Source organism: Bufo bufo, chromosome 5 (assembly GCF_905171765.1).
Source record: "Bufo bufo chromosome 5, aBufBuf1.1, whole genome shotgun sequence".
In the NCBI taxonomy this organism is placed as follows: Eukaryota; Metazoa; Chordata; class Amphibia; order Anura; family Bufonidae; genus Bufo; species Bufo bufo.
Window position 1 is genome coordinate 551,547,130 of NC_053393.1, and position 27,887 is coordinate 551,575,016.

Genomic DNA, 27,887 nt, shown 5'->3' on the forward strand with positions numbered 1-27,887 from the left:
GCAAGCAGAGCATTATACACAGCGTCTGTGAGAAAGTAGCAGAACTTTATTCTTCATTGGATACAAGGTTATAAATGAAAATCCAATAAATGAGAGGAATTTATGGATTTGTGGAAGGTCTCCTGACGTTACTGAGCTCCACGTGTCTGGCGGTGAGGAGTCAGTGTGACTGTCCCAAGGGCCCTTAGTCCGGGGCCACGCACTCGCTCATCCCTCAGTTTCATTCTGACATCCTTAGCTACTTATAATCACAAGTGGTAACGAGCCCTAAACTGATACTTATTATCTGCACCGATACATTGTACCAAACTACCTGGACTGCAGAGAAAATTGTACTACTGATACCGTATGTTTATCAGAGGATTGTGTAGACTGCATACAACTGTAACAAACCCTCAGCTCTAAGAACTGTTGGGTCAGGACAGTTCAGCCTCTGGAGGTAAACATTCGCTGACTGCAAGCAGAGGTCTTGATAACAGTGACAAATGAAAATGAAGTCTATAAGAAGGAGTCAGCAGATGGATTTAGGTGGACTTCACCTGACTTCTGTGTCGGGGGATATGCAGAGACCCCTCAGGGTCAGTATCATCCATCTGGGAGGCTCTGTGCCTCCTGAGACCCACAACATTTGTAGCGCCCACTAGTGGTGACTTGTGGGGGGACACGGGACCATTCAGATGACTTGTCTTCATGGGAGAGCCGCTGCTTGATGGTGGGAGCATATGGGTTAATGACATGAGCCCTTAAAGCCATAGCATCCCAGATCTGCAATGTGCCACGTGCTGACCACTGACCCACTGTGCCACCATGTATGAGTGACTGAATGTTCTCCACCCTGGCATATCATTATAAAAGTCACTAAGAAGGAAAAGACCCTCAGCCTGTAGAGTGCTGCTCCTGAGGCGTTCTCCTCATGGATATGGGGGGGGGGGGGGATGTATGATTGGCATCTCAGCGGTGAAACTACTAGAGAGAAGAAACTGCGGATGGTCAGGAGGTTTATTACAGGATTTACCCCAAATCAGAAAATCTCTTCTTGGACGTCTAGCATTTATAGATTCTGCAGTACCAGTGACGTCCAGCATTTATATATTCTGCAGTACCAGCGACGTCCAGCATTTATATATTCTGCAGCACCAGAGACGTCCAGCATTTATATATTCTGCAGTACCAGCGACGTCCAGCATTTATATATTCTGCAGTACCAGCGACGTCCAGCATTTATAGATTCTGCAGTACCAGCCACGTCCAGCATTTATATATTCTGCAGCACCAGCGACGTCCAGCATTTATATATTCTGCAGCACCAGAGACGTCCAGCATTTATATATTCTGCAGTACCAGCGACGTCCAGCATTTATAGATTCTGCAGCACCAGCGACGTCCAGCATTTATAGATTCTGCAGTACCAGCGACGTCCAGCATTTATATATTCTGCAGCACCAGAGACGTCCAGCATTTATATATTCTGCAGTACCAGCGACGTCCAGCATTTATAGATTCTGCAGTACCAGCGACGTCCAGCATTTATATATTCTGCAGTACCAGCGACGTCCAGCATTTATATATTCTGCAGTACCAACAACGTCCAGCATTTATAGATTCTGCAGCATCAGCGACGTCCAGCATTTATAGATTCTGCAGCACCAGCGACGTCCAGCATTTATAGATTCTGCAGTACCAGCGACGTCCAGCATTTATATATTCTGCAGTACCAGCGACGTCCAGCATTTATAGATTCTGCAGCACCAGCGACGTCCAGCATTTATATATTCTGCAGTACCAGCGACGTCCAGCATTTATATATTCTGCAGTACCAGCGACGTCCAGCATTTATATATTCTGCAGTACCAACAACGTCCAGCATTTATATATTCTGCAGCACCAGCGACGTCCATCATTTATATATTCTGCAGTACCAGCGACGTCCAGCATTTATATATTCTGCAGTACCAGCGACGTCCAGCATTTATATATTCTGCAGTACCAACAACGTCCAGCATTTATAGATTCTGCAGTACCAGTGACGTCCATCATTTATAGATTCTGCAGCACCAGTGACGTCCAGCATTTATATATTCTGCAGTACCAGCGACGTCCAGCATTTATAGATTCTGCAGCACCAGCCACGTCCAGCATTTATAGATTCTGCAGTACCAGTGACGTCCAGCATTTATAGATTCTGCAGTACCAGCGACGTCCAGCATTTATATATTCTGCAGTACCAGTGACGTCCAGCATTGGTTGTTTCACCAGTTTAATCCCGGTGGCACTTAGGCATTTGGGATTCCCGTTGTGTACCTCGTGTATCTGCCTGGAGACTGCTGTGTCTCTCTTGTTTGCTATGTCTCCCAGGTGTTCGCCTATAAACAACCAATAAGAGGAGGTGACTGGGACCGCATACTTTTGCAGCACAAGACCCGATGGATCTTCAGGCTGCGTACAGTATCACCTACCGTTCTGAACGAGAACTTTATTTCAGTTGTTTCGTCTGAAATGTCCCAGTCAATCCCACAATAAAATTGAACTGGCTGTTGAATCATTCCTCAACATTGAGGCATCAAAAAATGAGGTATCATAAAGCCCGTATCATTATCCTACATATCTTCTATTGATACTGGACGTGCTTATATATCATTATCCCCCCCCCCCCTGATAAATGGATAATGTATTGTGCGATTATAATTAATATCCAGAAGTGTTATGTCACTGGGTCCCTATCTTGGCTTGATCCTTCCTAGGATCTGAGCTCTGAACCCCGGATCTTTAATCCTTTTCGAATATTTACAAATCAAAACGCCATAAATGCCTTTTCCTCAATCTAATCTATATCACTAGACCATTTAGCGACTGGTTGCTGGGGACGCGCCCGGACTCATGGCAACCAGTATCAGCTGACCGCCCTGGTAATACAGGACGTTCGGACGCGCTCACGTTATCTAGGCGTCCCTAGCGATCCCTGCCGAGCGGTGGGGCCAGAGCGCATGCGCCGAGCGGCCGTCTTAGCTTCGTCATACGCATTGAATAGATGACGCGCATTGAATAGATGGCGCGAAACTGAGCGCGGGTGCGATCTATTGCCCGCGGCTTATCTGAGGATGCCCGTACTAAGGAAGAGGAGCGTTATCCAGTACTCCATCCAGTAGTCCATGACGATTATTCGGGTGTGTTATATTTGGTATCACCCGATCGTCTCAAGTGAACAAGTCCTCGCTATATATCTCCCCTGATGATTTATGCTGAAACGTGCATGTAAAAAGGGAGCGGGACTAGATTAGGGCCACATAGGGCCAGGTCACAGGGAGAGGTTCCGGACGGGGTCGCCACAGACCACTCAACAGGGCCAAATTAGGGTTGAACGTGAACCCCGCCGTCCCTAGCAGCCGGGCGTCCGGTTTTGGAGTTAATCAACTTGGTGTCATCTGGACGCATCCTGCACCCTGGAAGCTGACGACAGAGCGGTAGGAGTACAGGTTTCTTTTTGGGTGCCGCCGAGTACCTTTTTTCATTGTTTGGGTGCCGCCGAGTACCTTTTTTCATTGTTTGGGTGCCGCCGTGCACATTGACCTGCTAGACCACCGCACTGTTAATTTAATTTATTTATGTATTTTGGGCCTATTTTTCTTAAATTCTTTAGTAATAGTTATGTTTTAATACAACCAATAAATCACTAATTCTGTAGTTATTGATTTTGTTACAACTACATAGATACATTGTTAATGCAACATAAGTCCATCAAGTTCAGCCAAGGGATGGATGGGGATGAGAATTTTAGAAAAGGGAGTGAGACCCATACAGACAATCCTCAGTGAGCAGCTGCTGCCCTGCCGGCTGGACGCTCAGACCTTCACTAACCTTCACTGGTAGGTTTTCTGTCTGAGGGTTTGTTACAGTTGTATCCAGTCCAGACAATTTTCTGTGAGTTAATCAGCCCAGACTCATACATTATAACAAGCTATACAAGATAAAGGATTCCATTGTTTGTACAGTGTAACAAACCCTCAGCTGCTTGGTCAACATAGCTGTGGCCTCTGGATATCAGCAATATTTCCATATCCTTACAGCAAGCAAAGCATGTGAAACAAGAGAAGATTTGCAACACAAAATGTCTGTGTGTGACACCCCCCTCTTTAAAATAAAGGGACGAGCAAGTGGGGATCTGGTCACTTGGACAGGGGTGGGGTCCAGCTGTGTTTCGGGAGAAGGGTGAAGATGCACTCCAGACATTCCTGGTTATGAGACTTCTCAGGGTCCACAGACAAATCAAAAGTCTTCTGTGCCTTGACCACGATGTCCCTCTCCATGGCGTGCTGCAAAAACAACAAAACAATGGACATAAAGCACAATTATGGTATCAGGAGACGTTCCACAACTGACTATCCTTGTTTCAAGATCTTTGCTTGCTGTTAGTCAATGGGAGCATTCTCAACTGTCACTGGTGCAGGGCTTGTGAGAATAGAAAGCACTGATAACCAAAATATAGTGGTGGATGTATAATCTGTATGCAGTGAGCTCCCTCTAGTGGTAATTGTATGATCTGTATGTACTGAGCTCCCTCTAGTGGTGGCTGTATAATCTGTATGTAGTGACCTTCCTCTAGAGCTGGCTGTATAATCTGTATGTAGCGAGCTCCCTCTAGTGGTGGCTGTATAATCTGTATGTAGTGAGCTCCCTCTAGTGGTGGCTGTATAATCTGTATGTAGTGAGCTCCCTCTAGTGGTGGCTGTATAATCTGTATGTAGTGAGCTCCCTCTAGTGGTGGCTGTATAATCTGTATGTAGTGAGCTCCCTCTAGTGGTGGATGTATAATCTGTATGTAGTGAGCTCCCTCTAGTGGTGGCTGTATAATCTGTATGTATTCAGCTCCCTCTAGTGGTGAATATATAGTCTGTATGTAGTGAGCTCCCCCTAATGGTGGCTGTATAATCTGTATGTAGTGAGCTCCCTATAGTGGTGACTGTATAATCTGTATGTAGTGAGCTCTTCCTAGTGGTTGCTGTATAATCTGTATGTAGTGAGCTCCCTCTAGTGGTAACTGTATAGTCTGTATGTAGTGAGCTCCCTCTAGTGGTAGCTGTATAATCTGTATGTAGTGAGCTCCCTCTAGTGGTGGCTGTATAATCTGTATGTAGCGAGCTCCCTCTAGAGCTGGCTGTATAATCTGTATGTAGTGAGCTCCCTCTAGTGGTGGCTGTATAATCTGTATGTAGCGAGCTCCCTCTAGTGGTGACTGTATAATCTGTATGTAGTGAGCTCCCTCTAGTGGTGACTGTATACTCTGTATGTAGTGAGCTCCCTCTAGTGGTGGCTGTATAATCTGTATGTAGTGAGCTCCCTCTAGTGGTGAATATATAGTCTGTATGTAGTGAGCTCCCCCTAATGGTGGCTGTATAATCTGTATGTAGTGAGCTCCCTATAGTGGTGACTGTATAATCTGTATGTAGTGAGCTCTTCCTAGTGGTTGCTGTATAATCTGTATGTAGTGAGCTCCCTCTAGTGGTGACTGTATAGTCTGTATGTAGTGAGCTCCCTCTAGTGGTAGCTGTATAATCTGTATGTAGTGAGCTCCCTCTAGTGGTGAATACAGTTGCAAGAAAAAGTATGTGAACCCTTTGGAATGATATGGATTTCTGCACAAATTGGTCATAAAATTTGATCTGATCTTCATCTAATTCACAACAATAGACAATCACAGTCTGCTTAAACTAATAAAACACAAATATTTAAATGTTACCATGTTTTTATTGAACACACCATGTAAACATTCACAGTGCAGGTGGAAAAAGTATGTGAACCCTTGGATTTAATAACTGGTTGAACCTCCTTTGGCAGCAATAACTTCAACCAAACGTTTCCTGTATTTGCAGATCAGACGTGCACAACGGTCAGGAGTAATTCTTCATTCATCTTTACAGAACTGTTTCAGTTCAGCAATATTATTGGGATGTCTGGTGTGAATTGCTTTCTTGAGGTCATGCCACAGCATCTTAATCGGGTTGAGGTCAGGACTCTGACTGGGCCAATCCAGAAGGAGTATTTTCTTCTGTTTAAGCAATTCTGTTGTTGATTTACTTCTATGCTTTGGGTCGTTGTCCTGTTGCAACACCCATCTTCTGTTGAGCTTTAGCTGGTGGACAGATGGTCTTCAGTTCTCCTGCAAAATGTTTTGATAAACTTGGGAATTCATTTTTCCTTCAATGATAGCAATCCGTCCAGGCCCTGACGCAGCAAAGCAGCCCCAAACCAGGATGCCCCCACCACCATACTTCACAGCTGGGATGAGGTTTTGATGTTGGTGTGCTGTGCCTCTTTTTCTCTACACATAGTGTTGTGTGTTTCTTCCAAACAACTCAACTTTGGTTTCATCTGTTCACAGAATATTTTTCCAGTACTGCTGTGGAACATACAGGTGCTCTTGTGCAAACTGTAAATGTGCAGCAATGTTTTTTTTTGGGACACCAGTGGCTTCCTCTGTGGTATCCTCCCATGAAATCCATTCTTGTTTAGTGTTTTACCTATCGTAGATTCACTAACAGGGATGTTAGCATATGCCAGAGACTTTTGTAAGTCTTTAGCTGACACTCTAGGATTCTTCTTCACCTCATTGAGCAGTCTGCGCTGTTCTCTTGCAGTCATCTTTACAGGACGGCCACTCCTAGGGAGAGTAGCAGCAGTGCTGAACTTTCTCCATTTATAGACAATTTGTCTTACCGTGGACTGATGAACAGCAAGGCTTTTGGAGATACTTTTATAACCCTTTCCAGCTTTATGCAAGTCAACAATTCTTAATCGTAGGTCTTCTGAGAGCTCTTTTGTGCGAGGCATCATTCACATCAGGCAATGCTTCTTGTGAAAAGCAAACCCAGAACTGGTGTGTGTTTTTTATAGGGCAGGGCAGCTGTAACCAACACCTCCAATCTCATCTCATTGATTGGACTCGAGTTGGCTGACACCTCACTCCAATTATCTCTTGGAGATGTCATTAGTCTAGGGGTTCACATACTTTTTCCACCTGCACTGTGAATGTTTACATGGCGTGTTTAATAAAAACATGGTGACATTTAATTCTTTGTGTGTTATTAGTTTAAGCAGACTGTGATTGTCTATTGTTGTGACTTAGATGAAGATCAGATCACATTTTATGACCAATTTGTGCAGAAATCCATATCATTCCAAAGGGTTCACATACTTTTTCTTGCAACTGTATATAGTCTATATGTAGTGAGCTCCCTCTAGTGGTGTCTGTATAATCTGTATGTAGTGAGCTCCCTCTAGTGGTGAATATATAGTCTGTATGTAGTGAGCTCCTTCTATTGGTGGCTGTATAATCTGTATGTAGTGAGCTCCTTCTATTGGTGGCTGTATAATCTGTATGTAGTGAGCTCCCCCTAATGGTGACTGTATAATCTGTATGTAGTGAGCTCCCTCTAGTGGTGACTGTATAATCTGTATGTAGTGAGCTCCCTCTAGTGGTGACTGTATAATCTGTATGTAGCGAGCTCCCTCTAGTGGTGGCTGTATAATCTGTATGCAGTGAGCTCCCTCTAGTGGTGACTGTATAATCTGTATGTAGTGAGCTCCCTCTAGTGGTGACTGTATAATCTGTATGTAGTGAGCTCCCTCTAGTGGTGACTGTATAATCTGTATGTAGTGAGCTCCCTCTAGTGGTGACTGTATAATCTGCATGTAGTGAGCTCCCTCTAGTGGTGGCTGTTCGAAAGTTGATAGGGCAGACATCCGAATCACGTGCGATCGTCCCCAGGTTATCTAGAGTCAGCAATGCGGCAGCAGGCCACCGCCCATAATGTTTTAGATGGTCAGATCAGCAGGCCCTCGCTCCTAATGTTTTTGAGGGTCACCAGCAGGCCATCAATCATAATTTTTCAAAGGTGTGTATGATGGCCTCCTTTATGTGAGACCAGACTGAGCTCGCCATTAAACCTACAACCAGGCATGGTTGTGTCTGATAATGGCCGTAACTTGGGGACGGCTTTTTTAGCTCGGCAAGCGCAGACACATACCATGCCTTGCCAACGTCTTCGACTGAGTGGTTCAGCGGTTTCTCAAAACCTACCCCAATTTGCCTCAGCTACTGGTGAAGGTGCGCTGCGTGTGTGCCCATTTCCGCAAGTCATCGACAGCTTCAGCCGATTTGTCAATGCTTCAAATTGCCAGCTCACCGGCTGTTGTGCGACGTGAGCACGTGCTGGAACTCTACGTTCCACATGTTGGCCAGGCTTTGTGAGCAGCAGAGGGCAGTAGTGGAATACCAGCTGCAACATGGTCGTCACTTTTCCAGTCAGATTCCGCTATTCAAGCGAGGAGTGGGCATGGATGTCTGACCTCTGTGAGGTTTTAAGAAACTTTAAGGAATCAACACAGATGGTGAGCGGCGATAACGCTATTATCAGCGTAAACATCCCACTTCTGTGTCTACTCGAACGCTCGCTGCTCACAATTAAGGACGACACTTTGCATGTGGAAGAGGTGGAAATGGGGGAAGACATTACACAGGGTGATAGCCAGACCACCCTCCGTCCGTCTTCTCAGCGCGAATTGAACGATGAAGAGGAGGAGGGGGAGCAGGAGACGGTTGCCTCCGCTACAGAGGGTAGTACCAATAGAAGTTTAATTCCATCTGTTCAGCGTGGGTGGACAGAAGAGGAGGATGAGGAGATTGAGAGTGATCCTCCTGATGACAACAGCGAAGTCTTGCCTGTTGGTACTCTGGCACACATGGCTGACTTCATGTTAGGCTGCCTTTCCCGCGACCCGCGTGTTATACGCATTTTAGACATCATGGGTTACTGGTTGTTCACCCTTCTCGACACCTGCTGCAAAGAGAACTTCTCATCTCTCATTCCTGTGGTGGAGAGGATGAGCAAAATGGTGCAATACCAGAAGGTCCTTGTGGAAAAATTGCTCCAAAAATTTCCATCTGACAACACTGGCTGCAGAGTCCGTAGTTCCTTGGCCAACCGAGGAAGGGAGACAAGGGGAACACACAGCAGTTCCAACAGAGGCAGGGCAACACTCTCCAAGGCCTGGGACAGTTTCATGACACCCCGCCAGAACGCTCACCCTAATGCGCGGCCTAGTGTCACAAGGAGAGAAATTTTTTGGAAGATGGTGAAGGAGTACATAGCCGACCGGTTCAGCATCCTCAGTGATCCCTCTGTGCCTTACAACTACTGGGTGTCCAAGCTGGACACGTGGCACGAACTTGCACTCTACGCCTTAGAGGTGCTGGCCTGCCGCCAGCGTTTTGTCTGAGCGGGAATTTTGTGCTGCTGGTGACATTAAAACAGATAAGCGCATCCGCCTGTCAACTGAAAATACTGACAGGTTGACTCTTATAAAAATGAACAAGGCCTGGATTGACCATGACTTCTCGACTCCACCAGAGGAAAGCGGATGAACATAAAGGCACTTTAAATGTGTTGTTTATAATGTACTGAATACACTGTATTCCCATGCACCCCTTCCACCACAAACAAGGGTATATGGTTGAATCTTCCTTTTCTCATCCTCCTCCTCCTCTTCAATCATATCAACACATGCTTATTCATCACATATAATGCCCTCACATATATGCCCTTCGCATATAATGTTTTATAGGGTCAGCTCAGCTGCAGGCCCTCGCATATAAATTTTTAGAGGGTTAGCTCACCAGCAGGCCCTCACCTACAATCTTTTACAGGGTCAGCTCACCTGAAGGCCCTCACATTAAATTTTTTAGAGGGTCAGCTCACCTGCATGCCCTCACATATAATGTTTTAGAGGGTCAGCACACGAGCAGGCCCGCACCTAAAATCTTTTACAGGGTCAGCTCATCAGCAGGCTCTCGCATATAATTTTTTACAGGGTCAGCTCACCAGCAGGCCCGCACCTAAAATCTTTTACAGGGTCAGCTCACCTGCAGGCCCTCACCTAATTATACCTAATAGGTAATTTGCGCGTATGCTGCCTTGCTTGGATGTGGTAGCCGTTGCTGTTGTGCATTTTCATACGTATACAATATTATCTAATGACATTATTACCAAAATGAATGCTCATTGCCTTTAAGAAGAAATCAGCTTGAGCCAAAGTTCTATTATGTGGCTGAGGAAGCCAAGATGAATTTATGGCAAGTTCAGTTTGTATAAAAAAATTAAAAATAATTGTGAACATAAACGGACATTGTATTTAAAAGTTATTGCTAAGGATATGGGTTTATCTATGGGGAGTATACCAGCCTCCTCAGACATGTCTGTCTGAAGGGAACAAGGTTGTTTCATGGATAAGCCATGACGTGATAAGAATTCATATCCTTGAGGCACACCTGCTGTGGCGAAAATAACCTCGCCACTGGGTTTTGGAGGGGCCTGTTTACCAGCCTCCTGCCTCAGGATTATGGCCCATACTAACTTTAAAGGAGAAGACAGACCGGCCGCACAGCTTACATCTGTGGAACTGTTTTGGGCAGGAAAGCCATGCTTGCGGTCGGCCAAATGTGACTTCCATGGAATTCGGAAACCCCTGCTCGGATCTGGGTGATTTTTGGATATGTTGTTCACCCAGATCAGAGCTATCCATGGTTGTATACATTATGGGGATATCTAGGGTTTTGAGGTGTGTGACAGAACCATCTGTCTTTGGAATTGTATTGTATGTTATGTGAGGGTACCCAGATAGCTCATTTTATTGTATTCGTGTAGTCTGAGTGCCATTCACCTAATAATATGCATTCAGACTTGAGCTATCTGGGGATATGTTAAATGTCTGTGTTTACTGTAAGGGTTGTGACATTGTATGTTTAAATGGTGATTTCTGTCCTGTTGTCCCCACATGTGTATTGGCGATTTCCCTTTGTCCTGAGAGATAATTGAATTGCTCCTCGGGTGTCTCCAGGGCAGAGAGGAGGAAACCATGATGCATTGTGGGGATGTATTGTGTCTGTGTATCCTGAATTGCTGCATATCTGTCCTGTGTCACAGTCTTCCATCTGGTCCCTTAGGGGAGTGTCCACCAGATGGGGACCTGCATAAATACGGGCGGGTAGCCCTCAATAAAGAGTTGCTGTTTTACACTCAACATAGAGCCTCGTCTCATGTGTGTGGGGATTGCTATGCGTGTATACTTCCCTGGCTATTACTCCTAGCTCTTGTAAGAGCTGTTCCTGTTCCTGGTTCCTGTGGTGGTATCGGTGTCGAGTGGAGTGCTTGGAGTCCTCGGGAGGCACTGGGAGCATTTATCAACGGAGGTACCCGGTCGGGGTGTCAGGAGGTCCGTTACATTGGTGGCAGCAGTGGGATCGTTCCCACAGCCAGAAGGACAGCTACAGGAGACACCATTCCATGGATTTTACAATTTGAGAACAACGCATGTCCTAGTACAGCGACCCTGACAGCACCAGAATAGAAACAGCAGTGGAGTACGATGAGGGTGTCATGGATGACCGAGATGCAGTCCGCAAAGGCATCTGGTACCAGGTACTGGGTATTGTGGAGTATATGCGGGACGAGAGACTCCCTACGGAAGACCAGCGGTTGCAGAAGCGAGTAGCCCTGCGGATGCCCTTCCTGGGAGAGCAGCCCCGGGAGGAATGGGTAAAGGAATTGGAACTCCTAGCATGGCAGGAGCTGTGGCTGGAAGATGCCTACTAGGCGCTCTGGTGGTATGGGGCACAGTACCTACCCAGGACAGCTGAGCATGACAAGCCAGAGGGAGAGGAGTTTGATGGTCCTGGCTTGTTATGGGAGACATTTTCAGAGCTGGAGTTTGGGAGCCCTACACAAGCCCGGTTCAGGGACCTCTTTGAGTGGCGGGAGAGCAGGTATGACTGGGACGACACTCATGAGATTGAGCAGGACCTGCTCCACCTGGTGACCTGGGAGATGGAGCTGGAACAAGGCTACCAGCAGCTGTTCCACTCCAGTGAGAAGGCTCAGCAGGAGAGCAGAGTGACAGACCCAGAGCCAGACCTCTTCAGCTGGGAAGATATTGTGGAGTTTTTCTGGGAAGAACCCCAGGGTGTTGGTGGAGATGGGACCAAGGTCTCTCCACTGGTCCTGCAGGGTATTGGGAGCCCAGTCTCCATTTCCCAGCGGCAGGCTGAGTTACAGGGGGCAGAGACAGTCGGTCCCTTCCCCCAGCGGCAATGTGATTTATTGGGAATTGGGAGCCCAGTCTCCATTCCCCAGCAGCAGGCGGAGTTACAGGGGGCAGAGACAGTCGGTCCTGTCCCCCAGCGGCAGAGTGTCCAGCAGGGAATAGAGAGCCCAGTCTCCTTTCCCCAGCAGCAGGACACTGTATTGGGAGCGGAGACGATCAGTTGCTCTCCCCAGCAGCTGGAAGTATGTATGGGAGAGGAGCTCATTACCCCCTCTCCCCAGCAGCAGCTTAACGCACCAGGGGGAGACAGTAAGCCCCACAACAGTGCAGATGGGACCGTGGTCTCTGCACTTACAGCACAGGGGGTAGAGACAGTCGGTCCTGTCCCCCAGCAACAGGACTGTTTAGCCAAAGGGGAGACAGTCGGTCTCCCCCTCCAACAACCAGACTCCAACCAGGCTTCTTCCGTGGTAGCGCTGGCACCAGGGCAGAGTACCAATGATCCCTGCCCACAAAGCAACCTCCACTCCAAGCCAGGGAGCAACACGGAGACCGGGAGTACCAGCTACCAATATAACCTTGGTGGACTCACTGGACAGAGACAGGCTACCAAATTCAACAGGTCCAGTATTTGGTTGTGGGTGGGCTGCCAGACTAACTCAGGTACTGACCGGCGTGAGGTCAGGTACCTGGTTAGTCTTCCCTGGGAGGGGGAGATGTGTGGCGAAAATAACCTTGCCACTGGGTTTTGGAGGGGCCTGTTTACCAGCCTCCTGCCTCAGGATTATGGCCCATACTGACTTTAAAGGAGAAGACAGACCGGCCACACAGCTTACATCTGTGGAACTGTTTTGGGCAGGAAAGCCATGCTTGCGGTCGGCCAAATGTGACTTCCATGGAATTCGGGAACCCCTGCTCGGATCTGGGTGATTTTTGGATATGTTGTTCACCCAGATCAGAGCTATCCATGGATGTATACATTATGGGGATATCTGGGGTTTTGAGGTGTGTGACAGAACCATCTGTCTTTGGAATTGTATTGTATGTTATGTGAGGGTACCCAGATAGCTCATTTTATTGTATTCGTGTAGTCTGAGTGCCATTCACCTAATAATATGCACTCAGACTTGAGCTATCTGGGGATATGTTAAATGTCTGTGTTTACTGTAAGGGTTGTGACATTGTATGTTTAAATGGGGATTTCTGTCCTGTTGTCCCCACATGTGTATTGGCGATTTCCCTTTGTCCTGAGAGATAATTGAATTGCTCCTCGGGTGTCTCCAGGGCAGAGAGGAGGAAACCATGATGCATTGTGGGGATGTATTGTGTCTGTGTATCCTGAATTGCTACATATCTGTCCTATGTCACAGTCTTCCATCTGGTCCCCTAGGGGAGTGTCCACCAGATGGGGACCTGCATAAATACGGGTGGGTAGCCCTCAATAAAGAGTTGCTGTTTTACACTCAACATAGAGCCTCGTCTCATGTGTGTGGGGATTGCTATACGTGTATACTCCCCTGGCTATTACTCCTAGCTCTTGTAAGAGCTGTTCCTGGTTCCTGTGGTGGTATCGGTGTCGAGTGGAGTGCTTGGAGTCCTCGGGAGGCACTGGGAGCATTTATCAACGGAGGTACCCGGTCGGGGTGTCAGGAGGTCCGTTACACCTGCTGTATGAGGTTCAATTTATATATTCAAAATTATATTATATATATCTCTGTATGGTATATTTAGTTTACAACATATTTTAATCAATAATTCATATAATGTGTTATCTATGTGTAACAATGTATCGATTTATATATATATTATACCATGTATTTATAATTTAGAAGGTATTGTAGAAGGTACAGAAACATTAAAGTAAGTTTATGTTAATTGGATTTCTGAGAAGAGTAAATGTTATTTCAAAACAATAGTTATTCATGGATGTAGATAAGTGAAATGTACAAGTTCCGATGCCAAGCATCAAAGCCGTTATATAAAATTTTCATCAAATTAACACATATTTCAAAAAGATAGGAGAAGACAGCCAACTCCAACAAGTCCAGGATATAGGTAATTAAAAGTGTCAGGAAAATACCTTCCTCAATGATGTATATTAAAAGGTCAAGAAGGTCATGTAAACGTATTATTAGATATTTAGTTTTAAATGCTTAAAAGTTGTGATGTTCATCTGCAGTACCACAGTGCCATCTGGAGGCCAATATTATATTATTTCATTATTTGTTCTATGCCATATTAGGAGTTAACATGACATCATTGTATTATTAGCATGCGAATACACCCACTTTACCTGATTGGGAATACCTTATCTAAAGGGGATGATTCTTAGATAAGGGGGGGAATAATTGCTCGTGTACAGAGCATTAGGAGCGAGCCATATATCCATAGATCCCTAGATCCATTGAGCCATCCATCCATTCATTCAGTCAAAAAGAAAACTTTACCAGAAAAAACTTGGATTATTTTTTGGATTAATAGGAAAGTTCTTCAGAACTGGTCCCATCTGAACTCATTTTGTTTACTACTCGTGATATTAATAAGATATTTCTCTCGGTATATAGCCAAGAGTTCCCATATTGTGGGAATATATAGTGTTAGGCACGTCCATAATGCTGATTATTCTCTTAGCAAAGATGCATATTGTTAATGGAAGATCTGACATTATTTGAAAAGAGGACTAAACCCTTGAGAAGTTATTTTCCATAGTCCGATTGCCGAGCTGAATATTTTATCATATAATATCATATATTTTTGATTGGTCATAGGAAAACAGAGTCAATTATTTTCCTGTATAATCCGTGTTTTATTGTTATAGCCTGTTTGAAAACAGAAGATCCTAAGTTTCTCTCGGTATTTGAGTCTGTTTGTTAAAAGTATGACACTGGTTGTCATAAATCACTTAGGGCTCTTTCACACTTGCGTTGTCCGGATCCGGCGTGTACTCCATTTGCCGGAATTACACGCCGGATCCGGAAAAACGCAAGTGAACTGAAAGCATTTGAAGACGGATCCGTCTTCAAAATGCGTTCAGTGTTACTATGGCAGCCAGGACGCTAGTAAAGTCCTGGCTGCCATAGTAGTAGTGGGGAGCGGGGGAGCAGTATACTTACAGTCATTGCGGATCCCGGGGCGCTCCAGAATGACGTCAGAGCGCCCCATACGCATGGATGACGTGATCCATGCGACACATCATCCATGCGCGTGGGGCGCCCTGACGTCACTCTGGAGCGCCTGGGGAGCCGCATGGACGGTAAGTATACTGCTCCCCCGCTCCCCACTACACTTTACCATGGCTGCCAGGACTTTAGCGTCCTGGTAGCCATGGTAACCATTCAGAAAAAGCTAAACGTCGGATCCGGCAATGCGCCGAAACGACGTTTAGCTTAAGGCCGGATCCGGATTAATGCCTTTCAATGGGCATTAATTCCGGATCCGGCCTTGCGGCAAGTGTTCAGGATTTTTGGCCGGAGCAAAAAGCGCAGCATGCTGCGGTATTTTCTCCGGCCAAAAAACGTTCCGGTCCGGTACTGAAGACATCCTGATGCATCCTGAACGGATTTCTCTCCATTCAGAATGCATTAGGATAAAACTGATCAGGATTCTTCCGGCATAGAGCCCCGACGACGGAACAGAACAACGCAAGTGTGAAAGAGCCCTAAGTCACACTGTGCTGATCAGACAGGGGTGTGTTAGCACCTCCGTGTGGTACATTTTGGGTATTATTTTGTAACTCCATAATTTGTTTTGCAATTGTATTGATTTTATATTCTTTGTTTTATAATAAACGATTATATATTTTTGCATATACAATTGTCCCTTTGTTTCACTGCTTGCACAAATCAAATTAAGATACTTGATAAAAAGAACTTAGAGGCGTGTTTATGTCCGCCCGAAGGATAATATAAGTTTTATGTTTTTTTTATCCTCTCTTTTATATGAAGCTTCTTTTTATATAAAATATATATGACACTGTTTCTCAGGCTCCCTCTTCGAAATTCAACCATGATTCCCCGTTACCCATGGTTTGGGCTGAAAATAACATCGAAAGTTGATAGGACAGACATCCGAATCACGTGCGATCGTCCCCAGGTTATCTAGAGTCACTAAAGCGGCAGCAGGCCCTTGCTCCTATTGTTTTTGAAGGTCACCAGAAGGCCATCAATCATAATTTTTCAGGGCTGTGTATGATGCCCTCCTTTATGTGTAATAAAGGGTGTATTGGAGCGCCGATTCCTTGTAATTTTTGGCAGCCCTTTCCCTTAGTGCATAGGCTTTATCAGTGTAGGAGTCCGACTACCTGAACTATTGTACCACAATGTGAATGAGGCCTCCTTTATGTGATATACAGGTTGTATCGGAGTGCCTCTTCCTTGTAATTTTTGGCAGCACTTGCACTTTATATACAAGTAAATATACAGGAAAGAATGTTTCCTATAAATTTTTCCTCTAAAATTGATTTGTTTTGAATGTATTATTGTCAGTCTGTAAAAGTGGCGTACTACTCGGACAACATGGTTCCCAGCAGCGACCTGGGAGTCCAAGATGCATCCAGACATCCTCCCCATGTTCCCGAACCATTTCGGTGGTGTTTCCATCAATTTCTGACCTTTTTCTATGAACCAGACGCCCTCCCCTCTTCAGAGCAGGGGATGCCTGGTTTAATGCTCGGGTTCTCCCATTGACTTCCATTATACTCTAGTGCTCCGTCGAACACCCAAACATCCGGATGTGTTCGGCCCGAGCACCCAAGCACTACGGTGCTCAATCAACACTAGTGGAGACACTTGCATGCTATTGGAAGAAGGTGAGCAGAGAACATGGTAGGGTCCCCTCAGGATGCTATCTCTACACCCCCTATAGCTATACTCCTGGGTGATAGACTATCTGATATATTCCTGTATCTGTGTGATGGGGCAGGGCGCTGTGCCTGCTTCTCCCTGCAGTTATGAGGTGTGCCTGCTCCTGTGCCAGCTGATTTCTGCTCTGTTATTGCAGCGCTTGTTATACATTGTGTCATCTGTGAGTCAGGAAACAATGTAACCAAACAAGAATCACTGAGCTGAAACTGTAGCAGATGAGGTTGTGACTTGTGGGTAAACAGTCCTCCTTCTCAGCAAAGGGAGATGGGGATATGTATCAGTGTAGGACAGGCCTGGTCCTGCATGCTGCACCCCCTCTTACCTCTCTCCTCGCTGTAGAGCTTTTCTTCATACATTGTCCTGTGATTTTTTTCTGCTGGTGATCAGTGATAATATCGGCCACACACGCCATAACCTCCTGCACATGAGCAGAAATCAAGGACAGCGTTACATACAGGTCTGACTGCAGGTAAATGGTCACACATTATAGGAGTTGGCTGGGTTTGTGGACTGTAATATACAAAAGGAGCTTAACTAGTACCAGTAATAATGAAGATCAATATCTGATGTAATAATAATACATAATAATCATGTATGTGTAACGCCCCCGAGTGTCATCACCGCTTCTATCTGTGTATTCTAATACAATGTCATCTTGTGCATTTATTTCCAGGTCTCTCGACACTGTGCAGTTATAGTAATGTTATGTAATTGTTCATGTAATGTGCCTGGTTCATCAGCAGGTGGCAGCAAGTATGGCAGAGCTACACTTGGAGAGAATGGAACTCACCATTCTGTTCTCCCCTCCTTTTGTGGTCAGAAGTTATATAGCTATATAATATATATAACTGATATAGCTGTGTGCTGCCCGGTCCTGTGCACTGTTACAGACACTGATATAGCTGTGTGCTGCCCGGTCCTGTGCACTGTTACAGACACTGATATAGCTGTGTGCTGCCCGGTCCTGTGCACTGTTACAGACACTGATATAGCTGTGTGCTGCCCGGTCCTGTACACTGTTACAGACACTGATATAGCTGTGTGCTGCCCGGTCCTGTGCACTGTTACATACACTGATATAGCCATGTGCTGCCCGGTCCTGTGCACTGTTACAGACACTGATATAGCTGTGTGCTGCCCGGTCCTGTGCACTGTTACAGACACTGATATAGCTGTGTGCCGCCCGGTCCTGTGCACTGTTACAGACACTGATATAGCTGTGTGCCGCCCGGTCCTGTGCACTGTTACAGACACTGATATAGCTGTGTGCTGCCCGGTCCTGTGCACTGTTACAGACACTGATATAGCTGTGTGCTGCCCGGTCCTGTGCACTGTTACAGACACTGATATAGCTGTGTGCTGCCCGGTCCTGTGCACTGTTACAGACACTGTGACTTACTAGGATGGAAGAGTTATCCTCCGGCTGGCCTAACCAAGCCCCTTCCTTTCCAATAACCACACAGAAACCTTCTTGGTTTGGTAAAATGACCATTACGGCCAACTTTATTATACACACACAATAATAATAATAACAATAATACTAACAAGCATTTTAACACATACTTCAACCTTATGAGCCACTATACCGTAACAAGGATCCTGGAGGGCAACCCAAACAAGCGGTATCTTCCTTAAACATCTCTCCTTATACTTCAAGGTTACCCTTGGCCGCACTCACCGACCCAAGGGCACCAAATCCTTGAAGTATCCATGTATCTCCTCCTGTAGGCCTTTTAGCCCAAACAGGAGCCCCATCCTCGGCAATCACCATCCACATGAGACACAGGCTCCAACATGTCCTGCATCTCTTAAACCATTGTATTGCTCCTCCAGGATCCCATATCAATCAGCCACCATTCCACCTTCATCCGTATACCCCCCTTTAACCCAAACAAGGGCGGGCGGGCGGGAAACACTCCAACTTACACTGGCAACTGACCCACAAACTCCGCCCCCAACCTATATACTGCCCGCGAACTTGCTACTCCACCCCATTCACCTGAACCCAACCTCCAACACACTTCCAACCAGTAACCCTTTCCTAGCCTGCGGTCTTCCCCCTAAGTCAAGACGCACTCCACTATGTCTGCGCCTCGTTCCATTGCTATTATGACTTACTAGGATGGAAGAGTTATCCTCCGGCTGGCCTTACCAAGCCCCTTCCTTTCCAATAACCACACAGAAACCTTGTTGGTTTGGTAAAATGACCATTACGGCCAACTTTATTATACACACACAATAATAATAATAACAATAATACTAACAAGCATTTTAACACAAACTTCAACCTTATGAGCCACTATACCGTAACAAGGATCCTGGAGGGCAACCCAAACAAGCGGTATCTTCCTTAAACATCTCTCCTTATACTTCAAGGTTACCCTTGGCCGCACTCACCGACCCAAGGGCACCAAATCCTTGAAGTATCCATGTATCTCCTCCTGTAGGCCTTTTAGCCCAAACAGGAGCCCCATCCTCGGCAATCACCATCCACATGAGACACAGGCTCCAACATGTCCTGCATCTCTTAAACCATTGTATTGCTCCTCCAGGATCCCATATCAATCAGCCACCATTCCACCTTCATTCCGTATACCCCCCTTTAACCCAAACAAGGGCGGGCGGGCGGGAAACACTCCAACTTACACTGGCAACTGACCCACAAACTCCGCCCCCAACCTATATACTGCCCGCGAACTTGCTACTCCACCCCATTCACCTGAACCCAACCTCCAACACACTTCCAACCAGTAACCCTTTCCTAGCCTGCGGTCTTCCCCCTAAGTCAAGACGCACTCCACTATGTCTGCGCCTCGTTCCATTGCTATTATGACTTACTAGGATGGAAGAGTTATCCTCCGGCTGGCCTTACCAAGCCCCTTCCTTTCCAATAACCACACAGAAACCTTCTTGGTTTGGTAAAATGACCATTACGGCCAACTTTATTATACACACACAATAATAATAATAACAATAATACTAACAAGCATTTTAACACATACTTCAACCTTATGAGCCACTATACCGTAACAAGGATCCTGGAGGGCAACCCAAACAAGCGGTATCTTCCTTAAACATCTCTCCTTATACTTCAAGGTTACCCTTGGCCGCACTCACCGACCCAAGGGCACCAAATCCTTGAAGTATCCATGTATCTCCTCCTGTAGGCCTTTTAGCCCAAACAGGAGCCCCATCCTCGGCAATCACCATCCACATGAGACACAGGCTCCAACATGTCCTGCATCTCTTAAACCATTGTATTGCTCCTCCAGGATCCCATATCAATCAGCCACAGACGACCACCGATGACACCTCACCTGTGGGCGTCCCGCCACACCCTCAAGGCCGTTTCCAGACCCTCCTGAATGCCTAACGCCCACATATCAATCCCCACATCATTAAGATGCACACCATCGGGTCTCAAGAATTGAGGCGATGCAGCCTCCAATTCCTGATGTCGGACCACCAGACCACCCTGTCTGCGAACAAAACGACCCACCTCTTTGTTCAACTTGGCCCGCGCTTTATTGAGCCGCTCCACCGACCTGGCAAACCGCCAACTGCTCCTCGCAACCACCTCTGACCACACCACCAGCAAATCCGGAAAATCCGACATCAAACGCAACACGTCTAACTTGATATCCCGTATCACATCACGGGACCGCCGAACCCCCAAATCATTACCCCCCGCATGAAGAACTAAGATATCAGGCGGGCGATCTAACAGTACATTGGTATGAATCTCGGGCAAAACGCGCCCCCAAAGAAGCCCCCTCAAACCAATCCACCTGACCAGCAAATCCTCCATCGGAAAACCTAATTGACGACCGTTCCGCCGCACATCCGCTCGTAAGGCCGCCCCTGTAAAAACAAACAGAGTCAAAATAGCACTGCAAACTCACAATCAATAGAGAACAGACACCGACTAACTCCACGTTGCAACATTATAACAGATGAGGCCTAACATATGACCGAAAACAATCAGACTCCCAGCGCCCGATACGTTTTATAACCTCCTCCCCCAAACCCCACCTGGAAGCCTCGGTCGCAGCGCCAATCCTGAATGAGTGAGATGCAAAATCCTTAGCCGGAAGACCCGCGGCAGACAAACATTTCCTGAAGACAGCCACAAATTGGAAACGCGACAACCGCGAACCGTCCCTATGAACCAGCAACGCACCCGCACCGCCAGGACGCAACTCCAAAAACTCCTTCACACAATGCACAGGACAAAAAACTGACCCCAATAACGGCCTAAGCCACAAGACCACACCCTTCCCCTCCTGATCAGTCTTAGACTTACGAAGCATACATCTCAAAGCACCGTCTACAATCCAAACATCCTCCCACAACAAACCACCACCGCCCATGCGACTCGCTGCCACCAATTCCGATATACGAAAAGCCCCGAAAAAGGCCAACGCAAAGGCAGCCCTAAACAAACACACTTCATACTCCGACACACAAACGGACTCAGCCACCCTCCATAGCATCTGCAACACACTAAACGAAACCGGCCTACGACTATCCTTTCGCAATGCACAGCGACGGTAACCCTTTAAAGCTTGCCGCACCATAAAACATTTAGACACGTCAGCCAGTCCACGCCAGCGCAACCAGAAGGCAACAGCCGCCACCCTCTTAGATGCCACCGAAAATGACAAACCCGCTGCATAAGACTGACCTACCCAAAAAACCAATAACGTCTTAAAATCCTCTAATGAACTACAACCACCTACCTGCTCGATCAACTCCTCCCACAACGCCCACACTGATGAATAAGCCGACCACGTACCTCTACTAAGAGACTGCCTAATCAAGCCTGCCGATACCCCAAGGCCACGCTCCAGAGCCACTGGGGGCAAGGCAACCCCTGTAACTCGGCACCCGGCGCCAAACTGCGGAAACGATCCCACTGAAAACGAGAAAGGGAATCGGCGAGTGAGTTATCAACTCCAGGAACATGAACCGCAACAAAAAATGCATTCAACTGCAAACCCCGCAATACAAGATGCCTCAGTAAATTCAACACCGGAGGCGAGTTCGCCGTTTGGCTATTGATCGCCTGCACCACACCCATATTGTCACAGTAAAAACGAACACGCCGATTCCTAAGCCAGTCCCCCCACAACTTAGTAGCCAAAACAATAGGAAAAAGCTCCAACAACGCCAAGTTCGTAAGAAAACCCGCCTCCCTCCATTCAGCCGGCCACGCCCCAGCACTCCATTGTCCCCTGCAAAAAACACCATATCCACACGAACCTGATGCATCAGAGAACAATTCCAAATCCACATTACTAATTACTGCCTCCATCCACATAGACCGACCATTGTACTCTGCCAGGAATGTCTCCCATACCGCCAAATCATCCTTCACTGCTGCTGGCAAACGCAAGTAGTAAAACGGGGCAGTAACCCCCGCAGTCGCAAGCGCCAAACGACGACAAAAAACCCGCCCCATCGGCAGGATGCGACACGCGAAGTTCAATTTACCCAAAACCGATTGAACCCGCTTAAGCTGAACCTTCTTCACCTTCCGCAAGAGCACAACCTCATCCAACAAATCCGACACCTTGTTCTCCGGCAAACGACATTCCATAGCCACACTATCAATCTCGATACCCAAAAACTTTATCACCGTGGAAGGGCCTTCCGTCTTGTCCGCAGCCAGCGGAATACCGAAGCGTGCAGCCACCCTTTCCATGGTATGCAACAAAACAGCACACACTCTGGAACCGGCCGGACCCAGAAACAAGAAATCATCCAGGTAGTGCAAAACCGAACTCCATCCCGCCTCCTGTTTCACCACCCACTCCAGAAAAGAACTAAAAGATTCAAACAATGAACACGAAATCGCACAACCCATCGGCAAACAACAATCAACGTAATAACTGCCATCCCACTGAAAACCAAGTAAATGCACGCTATCGGGATGAATAGGCAGCAAACGAAAAGCAGCCTCGATGTCCGTTTTCGCAAGCAGGGCGCCTTGCCCAAAACGCCGGACCCACCGTACTGCCTCATCAAAAGACGTGTACGAAACGGAGCACAACTCATCCGCTATACCGTCATTAACTGACCCCCCTAACGGATAGGACAAGTGATGGATAAGCCGAAATTTATTAGGCTCCTTCTTAGGGACTAAGCCCAAAGGGGAAACCCACAAATCCGGCAACGGGCACGCGGAAAAAGGACCCACGACCCTTCCGGCAGAGACCTCCCCATCAATCTTACTCCTCACGACTGCCGGATGACGCAGCGCCGATGACAAATTCCGGATTGCCCGTTTCGGCCCTACCAAACCACACGGAATAACAAAACCCTCCGTAAACCCAGCCAACAACAACTGCGCCACATCCTTATCTGGATACCTCTTTAAATAGGGCACCATCTCTTCCACCCTCACCGGCGTCACCCCTCTTCTGCACAACCTCGGGTCCCTTACCCTTGCCACGCTTGAAACATCGCGACAAACTATGGGAGCCGCCGCAACCGGAGCATTCATGCTTGTACCGGCAATCCGACAAGAACCTGAAATGCCCTTCGTTGTATTGCCAACAACATCCCTTCCTATTACCCCCATGTGACTCCGAGGCCGAGGTGCCCCCGGCCGTTCCACGAAAGGGCTGAGGGCCCATCCTAGGTGCCGCCATCAACCGCATCCACAGACCAATGTCTTTATGGTCCCAACGAATGCTAGGCCTGACCGCCTTCCGCTGCCGGAACTGCTCGTCATACCTAAGCCACGCAACACCCCCATACGTCCGATGCGCCTCACCAATAGCATCCATATAGCAAAAAAGCGCGGAGCAGTGCTCCGGCGCCTTTTCTCCAACCACGCTAGCCAGAATTGCAAAGGCCTGCAGCCAGTTTTGAAAGGTACGCGGGATAAGCCTATACCGCCTCCTCTCCTCCTCCTCCTTCTTACTCTCGTCTGGCTTCCCCCTATCTAAATTAAATTTCTCCAATGGAAGCAGTGAAAAGATTTCCACGTATTCATCCCTCCATATCTTATCCTTCACCTCCTGCTTCAAGTGAGCCCCCAGCGGCCCCTCAAAACATACATAAATCTCCCCTTTTGCAGCATCCGCCAGCCGAACGCCATCACCCATGTCTCCCCTAACACCCGCAACCGCCCCAGATCCCTGGGTACTAGCCGCTGCACGATCTTCTACTGCCCCCAATAAACCCCGCACCGGCCCCTGTTCCAACACCCCCGCCTGCGACGGAGCCCAGACTGGCACCGGGGACGCAGCAGATCCCGTACCCAGCCGCGACAACAATGACATCATGCCTGACAACACATCCCGCACTAAAACATCAGAACCCCCCGCATTATGAGAAGCATCAACCCCACCTCCCCCAACAATATTCTGACCCGTCGATCTCTCACCTGGCCGTCCCCGGATAGCTTCTCCGGCAGCCGCAGAACTCCTCCCAGGTGTCCTCAGTAGTGCGTCCATCCTGCCCGGCACGGCGTCGTCCTCCAGAGGAAAGTCCACAGCGCCTGCCGCCAATTCTTCGTTTGAGCCGACTTCTCCCTCTTCCAGTGGTGACAGCTCCCCGTCACCCTGCAGCTGCAGTTGACCGTCTCCCGCTAGATTGACTGCCGCACTGGCCTCATCACAAGGCCGCACAATGTCTCTTCTGCCACCCATCATAATTCCAGGCCCCACAGCAGGAGGGCTGTGAGCCGCATCAAGCGACACTATGCCAGGAGACTGAGCCCCAGCCACATTCCCTGCGCTGCCGCAATATCGCCGCCCCACCGCCAGGAGGCGCGACGCACGCTCGTCCATCTCAGCTTCTCCCTGCTCCCTGTTTCCAGCGCTGGCCTGCCGCCGACCGGAAGTCGCCGGCCGCGGCGCAGAAGACCTCTCTTCTCTGACCGATGCAAGGCCCCGATTACCGGACCGCCCGACCGCGCTGCTCCTCCTCTCCAACGGTAAGGCCGCCTGGGTTCGCTCCTCACCACGCCGCACCTGTGAGGAGACACCCGCCTGTCTGCGCTCCCTTCCTCTCGCCGCCTGTGAGACCGGGCCGGAACCATCCCGCCCTTCTCCCGCTGACCTGCTCCGCGCCGATACACTCCTCCCGCTGCGTCTGGGCACCGGACCGGGCACAGGCTCCACAGACTGCAGCGGAGGGGACATAAGGGGGCCTCTGAGGCGACGACGTACCCGCGGCGTAGGCTCCGGACTCAGGCGCTCTGGGGGACCCGACCTCCTGGTCCTGTGTTGACGCGCCGGTAAGGCCGCCGTAGTAGGGGGGATCAGAGCAGCCTGTATGGTCTGCTGCAAGCGCTCAGCTCCATGCACTTGCACTGCAGCCCGGACCGCTTCCAATAGCTCCTCCAGCGACGACATCCTGGCCCTAAACACTCCAACTTACACTGGCAACTGACCCACAAACTCCGCCCCCAACCTATATACTGCCCGCGAACTTGCTACTCCACCCCATTCACCTGAACCCAACCTCCAACACACTTCCAACCAGTAACCCTTTCCTAGCCTGCGGTCTTCCCCCTAAGTCAAGACGCACTCCACTATGTCTGCGCCTCGTTCCATTGCTATTAATATAGCTGTGTGCCGCCCGGTCCTGTGCACTGTTACAGACACTGATATAGCTGTGTGCTGCCCCGTCCTGTGCACTGTTACATACACTGATATAGCTGTGTGCTGCCCGGTCCTGTGCACTGTTATAGACACTGATATAGCTGTGTGCTGCCCTGTCCTGTGCACTGTTACAGACACTGATATAGCTGTGTGCTGCCCGGTCCTGTACACTGTTACAGACACTGATATAGCTGTGTGCTGCCCGGTCCTGTGCACTGTTACAGACACTGATATAGCTGTGTGCTGCCCGGTCCTGTGCACTGTTACATACACTGATATAGCTGTGTGCTGCCCTGTCCTGTGCACTGTTACAGACACTGATATAGCTGTGTGCTGCCCGGTCCTGTGCACTGTTATAGACACTGATATAGCTGTGTGCTGCCCTGTCCTGTGCACTGTTACAGACACTGATATAGCTGTGTGCTGCCCGGTCCTGTGCACTGTTACAGACACTGATATAGCTGTGTGCTGCCCGGTCCTGTGCACTGTTACAGACACTGATATAGCTGTGTGCTGCCCGGTCCTGTACACTGTTACAGACACTGATATAGCTGTGTGCTGCCCGGTCCTGTACACTGTTACAGACACTGATATAGCTGTGTGCTGCCCGGTCCTGTACACTGTTACAGACACTGATATAGCTGTGTGCTGCCCGGTCCTGTACACTGTTACAGACACTGATATAGCTGTGTGCTGCCCGGTCCTGTGCACTGTTACAGACACTGATATAGCTGTGTGCTGCCCGGTCCTGTGCACTGTTACATACACTGATATAGCTGTGTACTGCCCGGTCCTGTACACTGTTACAGACACTGATATAGCTGTGTGCTGCCCGGTCCTGTGCACTGTTACAGACACTGATATAGCTGTGTGCTGCCCGGTCCTGTGCACTGTTACAGACACTGATATAGCTGTGTGCTGCCCGGTCCTGTACACTGTTACAGACACTGATATAGCTGTGTGCTGCCCGGTCCTGTACACTGTTACAGACACTGATATAGCTGTGTGCTGCCCGGTCCTGTGCACTGTTACAGACACTGATATAGCTGTGTGCTGCCCGGTCCTGTGCACTGTTACAGACACTGATATAGCTGTGTGCTGCCCGGTCCTGTGCACTGTTACAGACACTGATATAGCTGTGTGCTGCCCGGTCCTGTACACTGTTACAGACACTGATATAGCTGTGTGCTGCCCGGTCCTGTGCACTGTTACAGACACTGATATAGCTATGTGCTGCCCGGTCCTGTGCACTGTTACAGACACTGATATAGCTGTGTGCTGCCCGGTCCTGTGCACTGTTACATACACTGATATAGCTGTGTGCTGCCCGGTCCTGTGCACTGTTACAGACACTGATATAGCTGAGTGCTGCCCGGTCCTGTACACTGTTACAGACACTGATATAGCTGTGTGCTGCCCGGTCCTGTACACTGTTACAGACACTGATATAGCTGTGTGCTGCCCGGTCCTGTACACTGTTACAGACACTGATATAGCTGTGTGCTGCCCGGTCCTGTGCACTGTTACAGACACTGATATAGCTGTGTGCTGCCCGGTCCTGTACACTGTTACAGACACTGATATAGCTGTGTGCTGCCCGGTCCTGTACACTGTTACAGACACTGATATAGCTGTGTGCTGCCCGGTCCTGTACACTGTTACAGACACTGATATAGCTGTGTGCTGCCCGGTCCTGTACACTGTTACAGACACTGATATAGCTGTGTGCTGCCCGGTCCTGTGCACTGTTACATACACTGATATAGCTGTGTGCTGCCCGGTCCTGTGCACTGTTACAGACACTGATATAGCTGTGTGCTGCCCGGTCCTGTACACTGTTACAGACACTGATATAGCTGTGTGCTGCCCGGTCCTGTACACTGTTACAGACACTGATATAGCTGTGTGCTGCCCGGTCCTGTGCACTGTTACAGACACTGATATAGCTGTGTGCTGCCCGGTCCTGTACACTGTTACAGACACTGATTGTTAGGGTTACCTGCACAATTGCTTGTAGAGGTTACTCGAAGAGGGGAAGGAGTCCAATGGCAGCGACACAGGAACAGAGGAGCGCGGGAATGGATGAATGATCCCGATATGCAGGAATGGCGGTGGCTCAATGTACCCGATAAGGTGCACGTGGTAGATAAGTGCCGAAGAACAAGGAAGGCAAGAGAGTAGTCAGGCAGTCCTGGGTCGGTACACGGGATGGCAGGTACAAGGATACAGGATGAGGCTGGAGAGTAGTCAATGGAGGCAGAGTTCGGTACACGAGATGGCAGGTGCAAGAATTCAGGATGAGGCCGGAGAGTAGTCG

The 27,887-nt window shown here is 48.3% G+C and overlaps 1 protein-coding gene across 1 annotated transcript in view; it reads right to left on the minus strand.

Annotated features, from left to right (window-relative positions):
• Nucleotides 1-3,696: 3,696 nt before the first annotated feature.
• The window catches only part of LOC121000821 (cathelicidin-4-like), a 36,160-nt gene continuing 11,969 nt past the window's right edge, over nucleotides 3,697-27,887 (minus strand). The window contains exons 3-4 of the mRNA XM_040431492.1: nucleotides 17,278-17,373; nucleotides 3,697-4,310 (exon numbers count right to left, since the gene is read on the minus strand). Of these exons, the coding sequence (XP_040287426.1) occupies nucleotides 4,164-4,310; nucleotides 17,278-17,373 (243 nt within the window). The 3' untranslated portion in view covers nucleotides 3,697-4,163. The remainder of the gene's footprint in view (nucleotides 4,311-17,277; nucleotides 17,374-27,887) is intronic.